General features: G+C 50.3%; 1 protein-coding gene across 2 annotated transcripts in view; it reads left to right on the forward strand.

Moving 5' to 3' along the window:
- The window catches only part of Map6 (microtubule associated protein 6), a 76157-nt gene that overhangs the window by 44897 nt on the left and 16920 nt on the right, over window positions 1-14340 (forward strand). Inside the window, exons 2-3 of one of the 2 annotated variants that reach the window (XM_076548032.1) lie at window positions 12118-12331; window positions 14003-14199. In XM_076548032.1, the coding sequence (XP_076404147.1) occupies window positions 12118-12331; window positions 14003-14199 (411 nt within the window). The remainder of the gene's footprint in view (window positions 1-12117; window positions 12332-14002; window positions 14200-14340) is intronic. The other variant, XM_076548042.1, reaches the window with a different exon arrangement.

The following is a 14340-nucleotide window of genomic DNA, read 5'->3' on the forward strand; positions in this document are numbered from 1 at the left end:
TGAACAAGTCGTCAGTGATCACCCGGATGCCCTGGGCCCCCTGCAGCTCCCCACAACCCCCATGGTGCCTCTGGAACATAAGGGGTGGCCTTTTCCCTCCTTGCCAGGGGTAGGCACTGTAAAGTTTGTTCATCCTTGTCAGTCCACATGAGGGCAGTGATAATTCCTAGTAGCTTAAAGACTTGACTGTAGTTGAAATGCATAAATGTGTGAAGAGAAATCATAAATAAATATTGATGCCATTTCGGGGTTGAGAAGAACTTCAATGTTGTTGTTGTTGTTGTTGAGACAGAGTTTCCCTGTGTAACTGCCCTGGCTGTCCTGGAGCTTACTCTGTAGACCAGGCTGGCCTCGAACTCAGGGATCCTCCTGCCTCTGCCTCCCAAGTGCTGGGATTAAAGGTGTGTGCCACCACCAGGCTAGGGAAGGACTTTTAAGGCATAACTCAGCAAATATGCAAAAGAAAAAAGATAGATTAGGCTATGAGTTAGTTTCTTTTCTCACTTCTGTGATCGAATCTCTGACAACAAGCAAATTTCAGAAGGAAGAATCTATTTTCCATTCCATTTCAAGGGGCGGCTGTCCATCATGGCTGGGAAGGCATGGCCATGGGAGTGAGGGCTGCTGGTCAGCTATGTCTGTTGTCAGAGATGAACACTGCTGTTCAGTTCATCTCCTGCCTGTTATTCAACCTAGTACCGCAGGCCACGGAATAGCGCAGCCTCTGTTCCAGGTGGATCTTACCACAATTAACCCAGTCTAGAAACTTCTTACAGACATGTCCAGTGTCCCATCTCTTAAGTGATTCTAAATCCTACCATGTTGATAATATTGACCATTACAGGCTACATCCAAATTTAAAACTTTGTAGATTACAGGCAAACTGGGAAACATTGTCATAAAAGATTCAGATCTTTTATTTTGATCCCAAGTAGAGAATTCTTAAAATTAGTAAGAAAAGGAAAAATAAATAACTGGCCATCGTGGTTCCATGTCACTTTTAGAATTAAGACGGCGAGGAGGGTGATCACTGGTTTGTGCAGCCACACTGAGCATGTGCTGAAGTGTGCTAACTTCTGGCCAGAGTTGCAGAGATGGACCACACAGGCCTCCACCACAGATACACTTGGAAACAAACCCACAGAGCATAGAAATCAGCCTGAGAGGCTGTTGCTGAGAGGCCCAGGGCACCCGAGGAGGGGGCACCTGAGGAGGCAGAGATCATCTCCCTGCAAAGGGAGGGATGCCATGGAAGGGGACAGTTCAACTGGATTTTATTATTTTATTTTGGTTTTTCTTTTCTTTTTTCTTTTTATAATTTATTTATTTTTATTTTAGATGCATTGGCCTTTTGCCTGCATGTATGTCTGTGTGAGGGTGTCAGATCTTGGAGTCAGAGACAGCTGTGAGCTGCCATGTGAGTGCTGGGATTTGAACCCGGGTCCTCTGGGAGAGCAGCCAGTGCTCTTAACCACTGAGCCATCTCTCCAGCTCCTTATTTTGGTTTTTCAAGACAGGGTTTCTCTGTGTAACAGCTCTGGCTGTCCTGAAATTAGCTTTGTAGACCAGGCTGGCCTTGAACTCCCCGAGATCTCCTGAGTGCTGGGATTAAAGGTGTGCACCACCACCACCCGGTGTATTTTTTAATTTATATGTACTTGTATGTGCCTGCTTGTCTGAATGCACGTGATGTGCATGCAGATGTTTGTGGAGGCCCCTGGAACTGGAGTCACAGGCAGTTCTGAATGAACCACCTGATGTGGGCTCTGGGACCCAAACCCAGGTCTTCTGTAAGAGTAGCAAGTACTCTGAACCACGGAGCCATCTCCTGAGCCCCTTGTGTATATTTTGATAAAATTTGGTGAACATATGCAACTCTATCCAAAAGACAGCTCCCCCTCACTCCACACCTAGACAGCTAGTGCTCTTTCTGTTTCTACAGTTCCGTCTTTCTAGAAATTTAATACAAATGGAATAGTATAACCTATTTGTGTGTGTATGAGTGCGTGCATGGTGTGTATATGTGTGTGCTGTGTACAAACACATGTGTATGCTGCATGTGTGTATGGTGTGTGTGCAAGCAGGTGTGTGTGTATGTGTGTGTGTGTGTGTGCGTGCATGTGCGCACGCGTGCATGGAGTCTATCTGTGTTCATGTAGAGGCTAGGTGCTCAGTCTTTCTCTGCCATCATTTTTGAGACAGGGTCTCCCACAGAACGGGGAACCCATCATTTGGCTAGACTGGTGGGTTAGCAAGCCCTTAGCCCCAGGGATCCTCTTTCCTCTGTTTGCTCAGTGCTGGGACAGACACATGCTGCTGCGCCCAGAATCACCTGGGTGCTAAGAATCCAAACTCAGGCCCTCACGCTTGTGCAGCGCTCTGCTGACAGAGCCACCTCCTTGCCCTTCATTTACCCTGGTGTCTTTAAAAGTCTCTTCTTTAATCTGAGTAGTGTTGTACGCATAGACCCATTTTGTTTTTCCATTTGCTAGTTGATGGACGTTTGGACTGTTTCTGGCTTTGGAGCTGCTATGAACAACGTTATTCACACTCATGTACAGGTTGTTTGCACATGTACAGTTCGGCAGCTCAGGAGAACTGCTAAGTCACATGCTGCATGTGTGGTGAAGTTGGAAAAAAATCTTTTTCTGAAGAGGTATGCGAGGTAACATTCATTAGGCATCATCCATGTTCTTCACTGTAGCCGTGTTAGTGAGTGTGAGCTAGTGTCTCACTGTGGCTTTGGCTTGTGTTTTCTTGATTATTCATAGCAGTGAACATCTCTTGTGTGCTCATGTGCCCTCCATATCCCTTCTCCAGTGGGACGCCCCTGGTGTTCCTGTTTTGAAATTGGGTTGCTTGTAAATTCATGAGATAGTGTTCAGCCCACATTTTTCTCTCTGACCATGGCTGGTCTGCTCATTTTCTTCATGGCACCTCTGAAAACCAAGATGCTTAAATTTCATCTATTAATTTCACCATTTACTAACTTGAAGTCTTTGTTCTGTTGTTGAGACAGAGGTTTACGATGGTGTTCCGGCTGGCCTGGACCCTCTCGTGTCTCTGCCTCTGAGGACTAGATTATGGGACTGTGCTATTCTCATAGCTGGCCTGTTGAAAAAAGATTTACTTTCGTTTTATGTGTATGGATGGTTTGCCTGCATTCATGCATGTGCACCGTGTGCCTGCATTCATGCATGTGCACCATGTCTGTGCCTCTTGGATCCTCTGGAACCGGGGTTGTGGATGGCTGTGAGCCACCATGTGGGTGCTGTGGGAATTTCAGCAGGTGCTCTCAACAGCCCTCTCTCTAGCCCTATACCTGGCTTCTTCCTTTCTCTGTCTCTGTCTCTGTCTCTGTCTCTGTCTCTCTCTCTCTGTCTCTGTCTCTCTCTCTCTCTCTCCTCTCTCCTCTCTCTTTCTTTCTTTTTTTCAACAAGGTTTCTCTGTATAACAGCTCTGGCAGCCCTGGAACTCACTCTGTAGTCCAGGCTGGCCTCGAACTCACAGAGATCCTCCTGCTTCAGCCTCCTGAGTGCTGGGATTAAAGGTGTGTGCCACCACTGCCGACCACCTGACTTTTTAAAGTGCTTAATTGTGATGAATTTGAATTTAGCTTTCTCACTTTTTTAAAAAAAATTTTGTGTCCTATCTAGGAAATATTTACCTACTCTGAGGTCACAAAGATTTTCTGTTTTGTTTATTTGTTTGTTTGCTTGTATTTTCCTTAGAGAGTTATGACTTTGAGAGTTTTTCGTTTTACTTTGCTTTTTGGTTTATAGTCCCTTTCTAATTCATTGTTGTCTACAGCATGAGTGACCAGCAGAGATTTGTTTTCCTTTCATTTGGATATCCTTCTTTCCCAACATTGTTGAAACCTTTTCTCTCTGAATTGCCTTAGCACATCTGTCCAGAACTAACCTGTAAGCCACATCTGTAAGCCATCTGTAAGCCAGCGGTTTCATGGGAAATGCTTAAAACCACTTGGAACAAAGGAGGGTGGTGTTGGCTACTTCCCTGATGTGAATAGTGGCTGAGAGTTGACAATCATTTATCATTCAGTCCACCCAATCCCTGAGAGTCTGTCAGCTCTGTAAGCCAATGGGAGTCAGCTTCAGCACACTGCAGTCTGCAAAGGTCAGTGTCTGCTCTCTCCTTCCCCTTCCACATTCACGAGCCCACGAGGCTGTCCTCATGAGGGCAACATGTTTGGTTGCCATAGCATTCTAAGTTTTGAAATCAGCTATCATAAATCCTCAAAATTGCTTTGTCAACTTCTTTTCATTATATATATATATATATATATATATATATATATATATATATATAATATGTATATATGTATTAAAGTCAGCTTACCATTTTTTATAAGGAACTCTGCTAGGATATTGATAATGGTTGCTTTAATTTATAGACCAATTTCTAGGTAATTGCTGTCTTAAGTCTTAACAATATTGAATCTGTTCATAACAGCTCTTCCGTTTCTCTCTGAAATTGTTACTGTCGCCTATTGCTAGTGCCGCGTGTGAAAATGCTGGGTTTTGCACATCCCTGTGCTCTCCAGCAACCTCGCTAACTTTCATTCTCCTAGCAGCTTTTTATTAGATCCCGGAGGAGTTGAACCGATTCCCGGTTTCCATTTTCAGCTCCCTATCCTCATGGCTCTATACATGCTGTGGGGATGGGCTTCCTTTGTTTGAGACCATTCACCAGGTGCACAGGGGGCCTGTGAGCTGCATGCAGCCTGTGACTAGACGTCGATGGCAGCTCCGTGCAGAATGCCACTTCCTTCATGAGGCTTCTGGCACCTTGGCACCTGTCATTCCCAGCTGTTACACATGCCGGATCCTCACACGTATGACATAATTTTGAGAAAAAGAGAGAGAGAATTCTTTCCTTGTTTAGAATACTGTTAAGGCAATCTACTCACATGGCGTACCGAGTTTGTTGGATATTAAGGATAAGAGCTCTGGCAGTCTCTGTGTGCGCCTCCCTTCTGCTGTTCACACAAAAGCTCTGAGAGGTGCATGCAAGCATGTTCCCAGGCTCAGGTCGGAAAGCTTCTCTGTGACCTGGCTGCCTCTGCGGGAATCAGTCTTCCTTTCCCTCTAAAGAACAAAGGCTCTCCAAGCTGCTCTAACCCTGGGCCCAGGGTCATTCTGTTCCTTTTAATCCACAAATCCCACCTCCCCTAGCCACCTCCTGAGGACAGCTTGGCAGCTGACCGTGCCTCACCACTGCCTGTGCCAGGGTTCATGACCGAGCCTGCTTCCTTTCAAGGAGGACATGTTAATTTAGCAGATGCCGACATGACTTTTGAACGGAGACTTGATATGTTTCCATGGCAACATAAATTACTTATGGAAATCTGTAGGAAGATTTGGGACCATTACGAGTTAAGTACGGTCTTCTTCCTGCATAAAGCAACTGGGAAGTGTTGAAAATTTTATTGTGCAGAGGCTAGGGGAAAAAATTTGATTTCCCAAGGATTTAGATACATAATAAATAAATCTGAGGCCTGTGGGAAGAGAAATGAAAATTTTACATGATGTAATTGGCAGCAACCCATTATTCTAAGTCCCTGCCACCGTGAGGAACATGTCGCTTCTCTTCACAGCAGTTGAACTTGTTTCTTGTACAATCCTATTTCATCGTTACTCGTAACTGCCAGTCCTTTTTAAACTGGAGACAAAATAATGGCTTCTATCCTGTTCCATCACAGTTCTTCCCTCCCGAGGCCACACCCTCTCCCCATGCTCCAGCCGCTGCCCCACCCCACCCCTCTTGGGACCCCGATCATCCGTGACAGGGTTCTCACAGCTGTCTGTGGCCTGTCCCTCTGTAATTGCTCTTTCAGTATCTGCCCTTGAGACGGTCCAGCCAAATGTGCTTAAGTGGGACAAGGCTTTACTAAGAGAATGAACATCTGCTTATAGTGGGTTCAGTAGCGGACGCTCAGTTCATCAGCTGTTCACTGGAGGCTGCTTTGTGCAGTCTGACTTGAAATTCACTCAGCAGTAAGCCTCGTCCTGGAAGCTGCTGTCCTAATTCTGCCCACCCTGGGTACCAGCGTATTGACTTGCAGAGGTCAGGAGAATAATAAGGGCCGGATATGCATCTGATTGTAACCGTTTACACCTCCCCATCTGCCAATAAATCCTAGGGAGACAGAAGCTGCATCCGTGCCTGGAATACAAGACATCTGAAATAAGTTTTCTTAAATAAATGATTCCAATGAAAACCAAATACACACACACACACACACACACACACACACACACACACACACACACATAATCTAATTATCCATCACAGGCTTTGTGATTCTGACAGGAACCCATACTCTGCCTTTTAGCCCTCACATGGGGCCTTCAACGAGCCAGTCTTCACAAATGGCTAGAGGCCTGGAGCTGAGAAGACTACTTCTCTTCCTCCTTTTCTTCCTCCTCCTTTCTTCCTGAGACAGGTTCTCACTAGGTAGCCTTGGCTGTCCTTGAACTCACTATAAAGACCAAGTTACCCTTGAACTCAGAGGGATCTGCCCACCTCTGCCTCCAGAGTGCTGATTAAAGAAGATGTGTGCCTATGGATTTCTTTCTAAAGACCCACCTCGCTGTTCTGGCTCAGGCTCAGTAGTAGTGTCTGTGTGTTTAACTTGGCTTGAAAGCGTTGAGCTTTCCTGTGACGGTCTGGCTGACTTTGCTTCTCCTGTGAGTTGGACCTACAAGGTGTATCTTTATCTGCTTGGCTGGGCAGAAGCTTTGCTGCCTTGTTTTCATTTTTATTTTTTTTTCATGGGTGTATGTGTGAGTGTACATAGGCATGTGTGTGCTTGTGTCTTCGGAGGCCACAGGACACCACCTCAGGTATTGTTCCTTAGATGCCATCTTCCACTGGCCTGGAGCTCACCACGTAGACCAGGCTAGCTGGTCACCGAGCCCCACGGTCCACCCTTCTCTGCCTCCCCAGGGTGACAAGCACATACCACCATAGTTAGCCTGTTTAACATGGATTCTGGGGCTCGAACTCAGGTCCTGGTGCTTGCAAAACACCGTCTACAGACTGGGTTAACTCCGCAGCCTGCTTCTGTTTCCTAAGGCCAGTGTGTAACTGGAGAAACGTGCCGTGGCTCTGCTGGGAACTCCCATTTCTGTGCTCGGCTCCCGTCGCTTCCTCTCTTGAGGAACAGCGTGGAAGCTTAGCTGTGGATTGGGGTCGGGATTAGAATCTGTTGCCGTGCAACAGATTACTCCAGAGCCTTGCAGCTTAAGGATCAGAGACCAGAAAGATCTAGCCAGATGCTCCTAGTTTTAGGGCCACGTGAAGGCTGGCAGGGACCTGGGGTCCACTTCTAGCTTGCTCAAACCCCTGACTTTAGCCAAGGGACCCCAGCCCCCTGCTGTCCTCACACTGCTGTCCTCACACATGGGTGTGATGCATTTTGGCCATATTCACTTCCCCTCTCGTCCCTCCCTCTCACGGTGGTCCCCTTCCGCTTCACAACTGGATCCTCAGGGAAAAGCGGGGCCTCGAGAGTTCTTCCCAGTAGCAACCTTTGACTCCCTGTAAGTGCTCAGGATGTGTAACTGCTTATAAGTCCTTGGGAGCCATGCTCGCTCTGTGACAGTGTTCATAAGCCTTAGGGCTCTTTCACTCACAACAGCTTCTGTCCTCAAAGAGAGCAAAGAGGAGCCTGCCACACCTTTATTGACCCACTCTTAGAAGTTACCTCACTTTGGCCATATTCCAGTTCCTCCCCGGCCACAGTAAAGAGGAGGGCCATTGACTTCCATCTAAGCTAGAGTGTGAAAGGATTTGGGGACATGTTGTGGAACGAGACACAGAGGCCCTGTGATGCTTATGCAGTAACTTCATGTCCGCCCCTGGAGGCGGAGGACCAGAGTCTTCCTGTTGAGCAGTTTCCAAGGAGGTGGAGGCTGCATCTCTGTCCTAGCAGATGAGGACCACACTGAGAGAGAGAGGAAGAAATGTGAAAGAACGGGACCCAGGCCATCCTTGACATTTGTAACAATGAAATACAGTCACACTGGGCTGGTTAACGGTTGTCGGTCCAGCACTGCCTTACCCTAGACTCGCAGGTGTGGGAGGGGAGGACGGCTTCGGGAGAGGGCACGTGGCAACTGATTTGGAGAGAGGTGGGCCAGACGAGACCACCTAGTTCTGCTGGTGCCTGGGGAAAGTGCTGGAGAGAGGTTGCTGGTGTTGGGTAGTTGGAACTGTGGACTGATGTAGGATACGGCAGTTTGGAAGGGAGGGCAGCGTGCTTTGGGGAAGGGTATGGTGGCCCAGTGCTCTCACTAGCAAAACAGGCCAGCATTTCTGCCCAGAGCTGAGGTGAGGATGACGTACAATAGTGCATCTGAAGAGCCCTGCACAGCAGCCTGCACACAAAACAGGACAGAGGCAAATAAAGACACTGGACTGGTAACTTGGTACCGAGTGACCCCCTGAGGAATCGGAGCGTGTGGGCACTGTAGGAACAGAGCGTGGACCTCAGGACCTCATCTCGTAGGAACCTGTGGGAGGGAACAGCGTGCAGGACTGCAAAACTGAGGAAGACTTACCCGTGGCATGTGCCAAGCCGGTCAGCAGTGAGAGGGGGCATCAGGACTCCGATGCTGTGGTCTGAAGCATTGGTCCGGGGAAAGGGGGCATACGTCTAGACGGAGGGGGAGGCAGTATCTGTGGATGTCTTTGAAAACCAGATGGAACCCGGGAGTTGCACCTCAGTAGCTGCTCTGAATGTAACTAGCAGCTGCCCAAAGCCCAGGAGACTTGTCACCAAGTCCTCAAACCGGCTCTGTGATTAGAGTTGGGGGCCTGGCCTGGCCTCTTCTCAGGAAATCTTTCCAGCACAAAGAGCCTCATCAGGAGAGAATTTTAGAGAGAGTTCGGTAGCAGTTGTAAGGAGTGGGGTTTGAGCCTAAAGCTACAGTTGGGCTATTATGGGATGCTCTCTCAAAGTCTCGTCTGATACACCAAGGGTATTCAGGATTGGGGTGACCAAGATGCACCAAGGGAGTTCAGGATTGGGGTGACCAAGATGCACCAAGGGAGTTCAGGATTGGGGTGACTGAGCTTCTCCCACAGGGCCCCATCCCAGGCTTGATACAAGAAACTCACCAGCCACAGGATCTGTGAGGAAACACAAGATGCTTCCAGGACACTCTCGGAGGAACAAAGAAACAGTGCTTAGGGCCCGTGCTGCTGTTCCTGAGGCCTGGTTCTAGAAGCTTGGTGACTGGGAGCTGGGGAGGCTGGATCTTACGGCTTCGATAACAGGAGATCCAGGCCTGGATCTCAGGTCCATCTACCAGGCAGGACTCTGTCTGAGGGGTAGGAATGTCCAGAATCTTCAGCAGGCAGTGGCAGCTGGAGCGCCACATTACGCTGGCCCAACAGCCCTGACCTGCATGGAGAGCCACACGGACTGAGAGTCAGGTCATGAGAACTTGGATGAAGCTAAGGCAGATGGAGAAGGGAGGAGACAAAGGTCCCAAAGGACCCTTGAAGCCCAGGGCTGGGGTGCCCCTGACAGAACAGGAAGCCCCCAGCCCTCATCCTGTATCTCTCTCTCCTCCTAGTTTCCCATGTGCATGAGAGCACACAGCCACCCACACGCCAGACTCCTGGCATCTCCCGGTCTCCTCCCACCGCCCATGCTCCGTCGCGTCCTTGATCCAGAGTCCCTTCTCCGTCCCTGTGCCTGCCGCTCTCCTGGCTCAGCCTCTGCCTTCCTTCCTGGTTTGCCACTGTCTCCTCCAGGCCTCCAGTAGCCATTCCCTCCAAAGTCTGTCACTCACGCCACTGCCTGGGTTCTTTGCCAAAATACATCTGGCTACAGCGTTGGCTTGAAACCCTGGGCAAAGTCATGTTCCAGAGAAGAGCTTCCCCCTAGCATGGCCAGCAGGCCCTCCGTGACCGTTCCGGTCTTGTGTACCCTTCTCCAGCAAATGTCAGCCCAGTGGCCCACACTGCTCACAGGTCCCACAAGGCCACATTGCTCAGAAATACCTGGGTGGGCTGTGCCGTCTTCCCGGAGCCGCTCCCTGCTCCCTCCTCTCTGGCCAACTCCACCACCCTCTCTGACTCCGGTCCCGAAACCTCCCACGCTTCCAGGCTGGAGGGGGAGCTCCTCCACGCTCCTACCGATCCTCTCTCAGGGCTCGGTCTTGCCCCGTAGTAACCTCAAATGCCTTCGCCTACTGCACTTGAGATCAGCATCTGTTCTGGCTTGTTTGAGTTCTACACTGTCCAGCATCTCCCCAGGCAATGACTGACTGACTGAGTGTAAATGGGAGTCCAAGAGGAGGCAAACGGGCGGGAAGACCGGAGAGCCTGGGTGGAGCGATGCTGAGTTGGAGGAGTCAGTGGGAGGTCGGGGTGAAGGCCCAGGCCGCACCAGAAAGGTGGGCCTGAAGCTCTGATGAGGGGCTCCCAGAGACGGTGGTCTCTCCACGTAGGAGCCAGTCGTCCAGAGAAATTCAGAGAGCAGATGAAAAGATCGTAAGTGGCTCCCATTACTGAACAGGAATGTTTTGGAGCTTGTCAGGACCTTGTCTAGCTGGATGCCTCGGTCTTACAAACAGCAAGCAAAGGCTCAAAGCAGAAGGGCAGCTTAGCAGGTAAAGGCCAAGCTAATGGAGGCTCACTGGGCTTCGCCATACAGCACTGTGCGTGTCCCCATGGCCTCCATGTCTGTGGCTCTCATCTCGGAGCATTAAGGAAAGGAACCAGAGAGGGTGAGAGGGGGCCTTGGACCAACTTATCCCCACAGATGCCCACACTACACCCTTCTTCCAAGCACAGCTGTCCATGACCCCCAAGGGACAACAGACTAAGATCTCTTGAACCCCAGAACTGCTGCGCTGATGCTCCTGCCCTCAAAGTGGGGGATTGTTTGGGCCTTCAGCACCTACAGTTTTCACCTTCATGGGCCACCCACTTTCCCTCCTTAGGACAGATCAGCAACAGCCAGGTGGCCAGGCCGAATGGTGCGGGGGGCCCGTCATCCAGCTGCTGAGGAGGCAGGGGCCGGAAACACGTTCACAGCCAGCTTGAGCAACAGTAAACTCAAATCTTGGCCAACATAATGAGATAAAAAGTAAGAAGAGAGCTGGGAATATAGTAGAGAGAGAGAGAGAGAGAGAGAGAGAGAGAGAGAGAGAGAGAGAGAGAGCGCAAGCCTGCCTAACACGTGAGAGGCCTTGGGCTCAGTACCCAGAACCACAGACACAACAACACATCCGAAGAGCGGAAACCACAGAGATTGCTGAGAGTAGAGACACTGGGGGGTGGGGGTGGGGGGGCAGATGCGTCACGTAAGGGACAGAATAGTAGCCATTTACACCCATACGATGGCCATCCTACCCACACACAGCCAACACAAGTCCTGGCTGTGTTGTCCGGACGATGTGGGGGGCACGCTGTGCACTAAGACACATCACAGGGACTTCTCTCCAGAGTGACCTGGTCGCTGGTGGTCTGGCACCAGAAGAAGCAGGCATGGGAGGGATCACCCTGAGGACTTGGGACGTCAGAGGTTCCTCACTGTGAGAAGTGGGGAGAGAAGGGCTGGAGGCTGGAGGGGAGCAGAACTCCTGCCTCCGGAGCTCAGGGCCCTGAGTTCGTCTCCACCACCACACCAGACGTGGCGAGGGGTCTTGGTATTTGTGGCAAAGCTGCAGTGTGCCTGTCTCAACCAAGTCCGAAGCTCTTCAGCCTTGCTTACACAGGCATCCCACGTTCATTGAGCTCCCAAAGCACTGACGGGGCCGGGTGTCTCAGCCTGCTTTAGAGATTGGGCTCACAGGACGGGAAGGTTGAGAATGGCTGTCCTGGCTGCCCGGAGTCTAGGCCTGGGGAGGACCCTGAGCTCTTTCTCTGAGATCTCTATTGCCATTTCCACACCCAGGGGAACTCTGAGAGAAAGAAAACCGTTGGCCTTTAGGTGACGGTGATGCCAACGCCCGGCCAGCCATACTTCAGTTAGTGCCACAGTGTGGCTCAGGAGCCAGCTTCGTGTGTGGCGGGGGGTGGGGAGCGTTTCTCTGCTGTGTGGCGTTTCTCATCACTGATGCGTTCTTTGACTCCCAGGAACGAATTCAGAGCATGGACAGATATCAAGCCTGTGAAACCGATCAAAGCCAAGCCCCAGTACAAGCCCCCGGATGACAAGATGGTTCATGAGACCAGCTACAGCGCCCAGTTCAAAGGAGAGGCTAATAAGCCCACTGCAGCTGACAACAAGGCCATGGAGCGCAGAAGAATACGAAGCCTCTACAGCGAGCCCTTCAAGGAATCCCCCAAGGTGAGACAGCTCTTACTGCACAGCCTGGAGGAAGCAGAATGTGGGGCTCCGGCCAGCCCCCGGAGCTCCCAATGAATCATACCTGCCTCAGCACACAGGACCAGGGCCATCTTCAGCAGGTACCTCTGTTAAGTTCGAAGGGCACATTGGAAAGGAGCGTTATGGAAAGTTAGCTTAGCATTTGGCACACCAGATTCTGTAAAAACGACAGGGAAATCTCACTTGGGAGCGAAAGCCTCTTGTTTTACAGGAGCTGTGCTCTGGCCTCTGAGCCACTGACCCAGCGTTGCAGCCCCTTCCCTGGCCTGTTTGGCAGCTGGCATTGGCTCCGCAGCTCCTCCCCCACCCTGCCCCAGTCCCTGGAAAGGTTCCCCCTTCACTCATTCTTCCCAACAGAGTGCCCAGTGTGTCACACACTCCCGTCACACTGAGTGTGAGAAGTGTCCCTGGTTATTTACTACTGAAGCGGCAGCTTCTGAATGAGGATTGGGGGATTTTTATTTATTTATTTATAGTAACACCACTCTACCTAATTGCATCTCAGTAGGAGTTTGTTAACAGGAGAAATGTCTTGGACACAAGCACACGCCCTTTGTGTCAGGCCAGACAGCGCTGGGCACATAACCATCTTTCCCATGGGTAATAGCAGACCATGTCTGGGGACCAAAGTAACCCCAGAACCTAACTGGCCGTTCTCCACTTCTGTCCTCAAGTCTAGCACTCAGTTGACATTTCCATTATTCCAGGACCAGCTTGGAGCCAAGGTGACAGGTTGACCCCGTTCATCTGGGATCCATCTAGTTTTAGCACTGAACGTTTCATGGTCCTGCAAACCCGCCCCCACCCCCACCCCAGTCCAGGCAAATCAGGATGAGGTCAGTGGACCTGTTAGTGAATGACCCAGCCAGGGAGGCCCAACACCAGCTCTGTCCGTCCACAGATGAAATGGGCTCCAGGATATAGGTTGGCAATGAAAGAGAGAAGATTCCAAGTAAGGAAGGGGGGAAGACTGGGGAAATTAGGGATGGTCAGCAAGCCTAGTTACTCCAGAGTTCTCTGAGAAAGAGAAGGCAAGACTCTATCTTCAGAATGAGAGGAAAGATCTAGAGGAGAGGCCTGGAGACTGGACTGCTCTGGGGAAGCAAGCTAGATCCAGCCAGAGATCAGCATACGACTGGTAGTGACTATCGCCTGCCTGACTCTTGAGTTGTTCCGAAACCACACACTCACCACCCCAGGGATCAACCATGGTTCATCATCATCCTTATGAATACCTACCTGCCCTCTTAAGACTGAGCATCTCCTCCTTGAGATGTTCAGAGTATCTTGCACTCACTGACTACAGCCAACCACATGCCTGGACCTGAGGCGAGCAAGGCCTTCCCACAAGGAGGGACTATAGATTCTGTAACCATTATCTAGCCCACCACCTGGTCTGCTCCAGGGGAGAAATGACAGGTGAGGGTGTGGCTACGGGCTGCCTGTCAGTTCAGACAACAGAAGCCAGATGCCCAGACACCGCTGAATTCTGTCCTCGCTCTGCCTGTCTACTCCGTCACTGGTCACTCTCGTTATTCTTTTGTTAATAATGTCTTTCTCTACATCTCCTCTCCTACTCCCTCCCTTTTGTGTTTCTATATCTGTGCTCTGTCTGTCTGTCTCCCCATGCAGGTAGAGAAACCTAGTATTCAGAGTTCCAAACCAAAAAAGACCTCAACGAGCCATAAGCCCCCGAGGAAGGCCAAAGACAAGCAGGTGGTATCGGGCCAGGCTGCCAAGAAAAAGACCACAGAGGGCCCCGGTGCCACCAAACCCGACGACAAGGAGCCAAGTAAAGAGATGAACAATAAACTGGCTGAGGCGAAAGAGTAATGTCACTGCACTTTCCTTTTCTCCCCCCCCCCGCACCCCCTTTATTTAAACTAACAAACAAAAGGCCACAAAATTAATTAGAGACTTCCCATCTGCCTTGGTTCTGAGTGTCCCAGGAGCCCTGTGGTTGGTTTTTT

This window comes from Peromyscus maniculatus, chromosome 1, assembly GCF_049852395.1.
Source record: "Peromyscus maniculatus bairdii isolate BWxNUB_F1_BW_parent chromosome 1, HU_Pman_BW_mat_3.1, whole genome shotgun sequence".
Taxonomy (NCBI): Eukaryota; Metazoa; Chordata; class Mammalia; order Rodentia; family Cricetidae; genus Peromyscus; species Peromyscus maniculatus.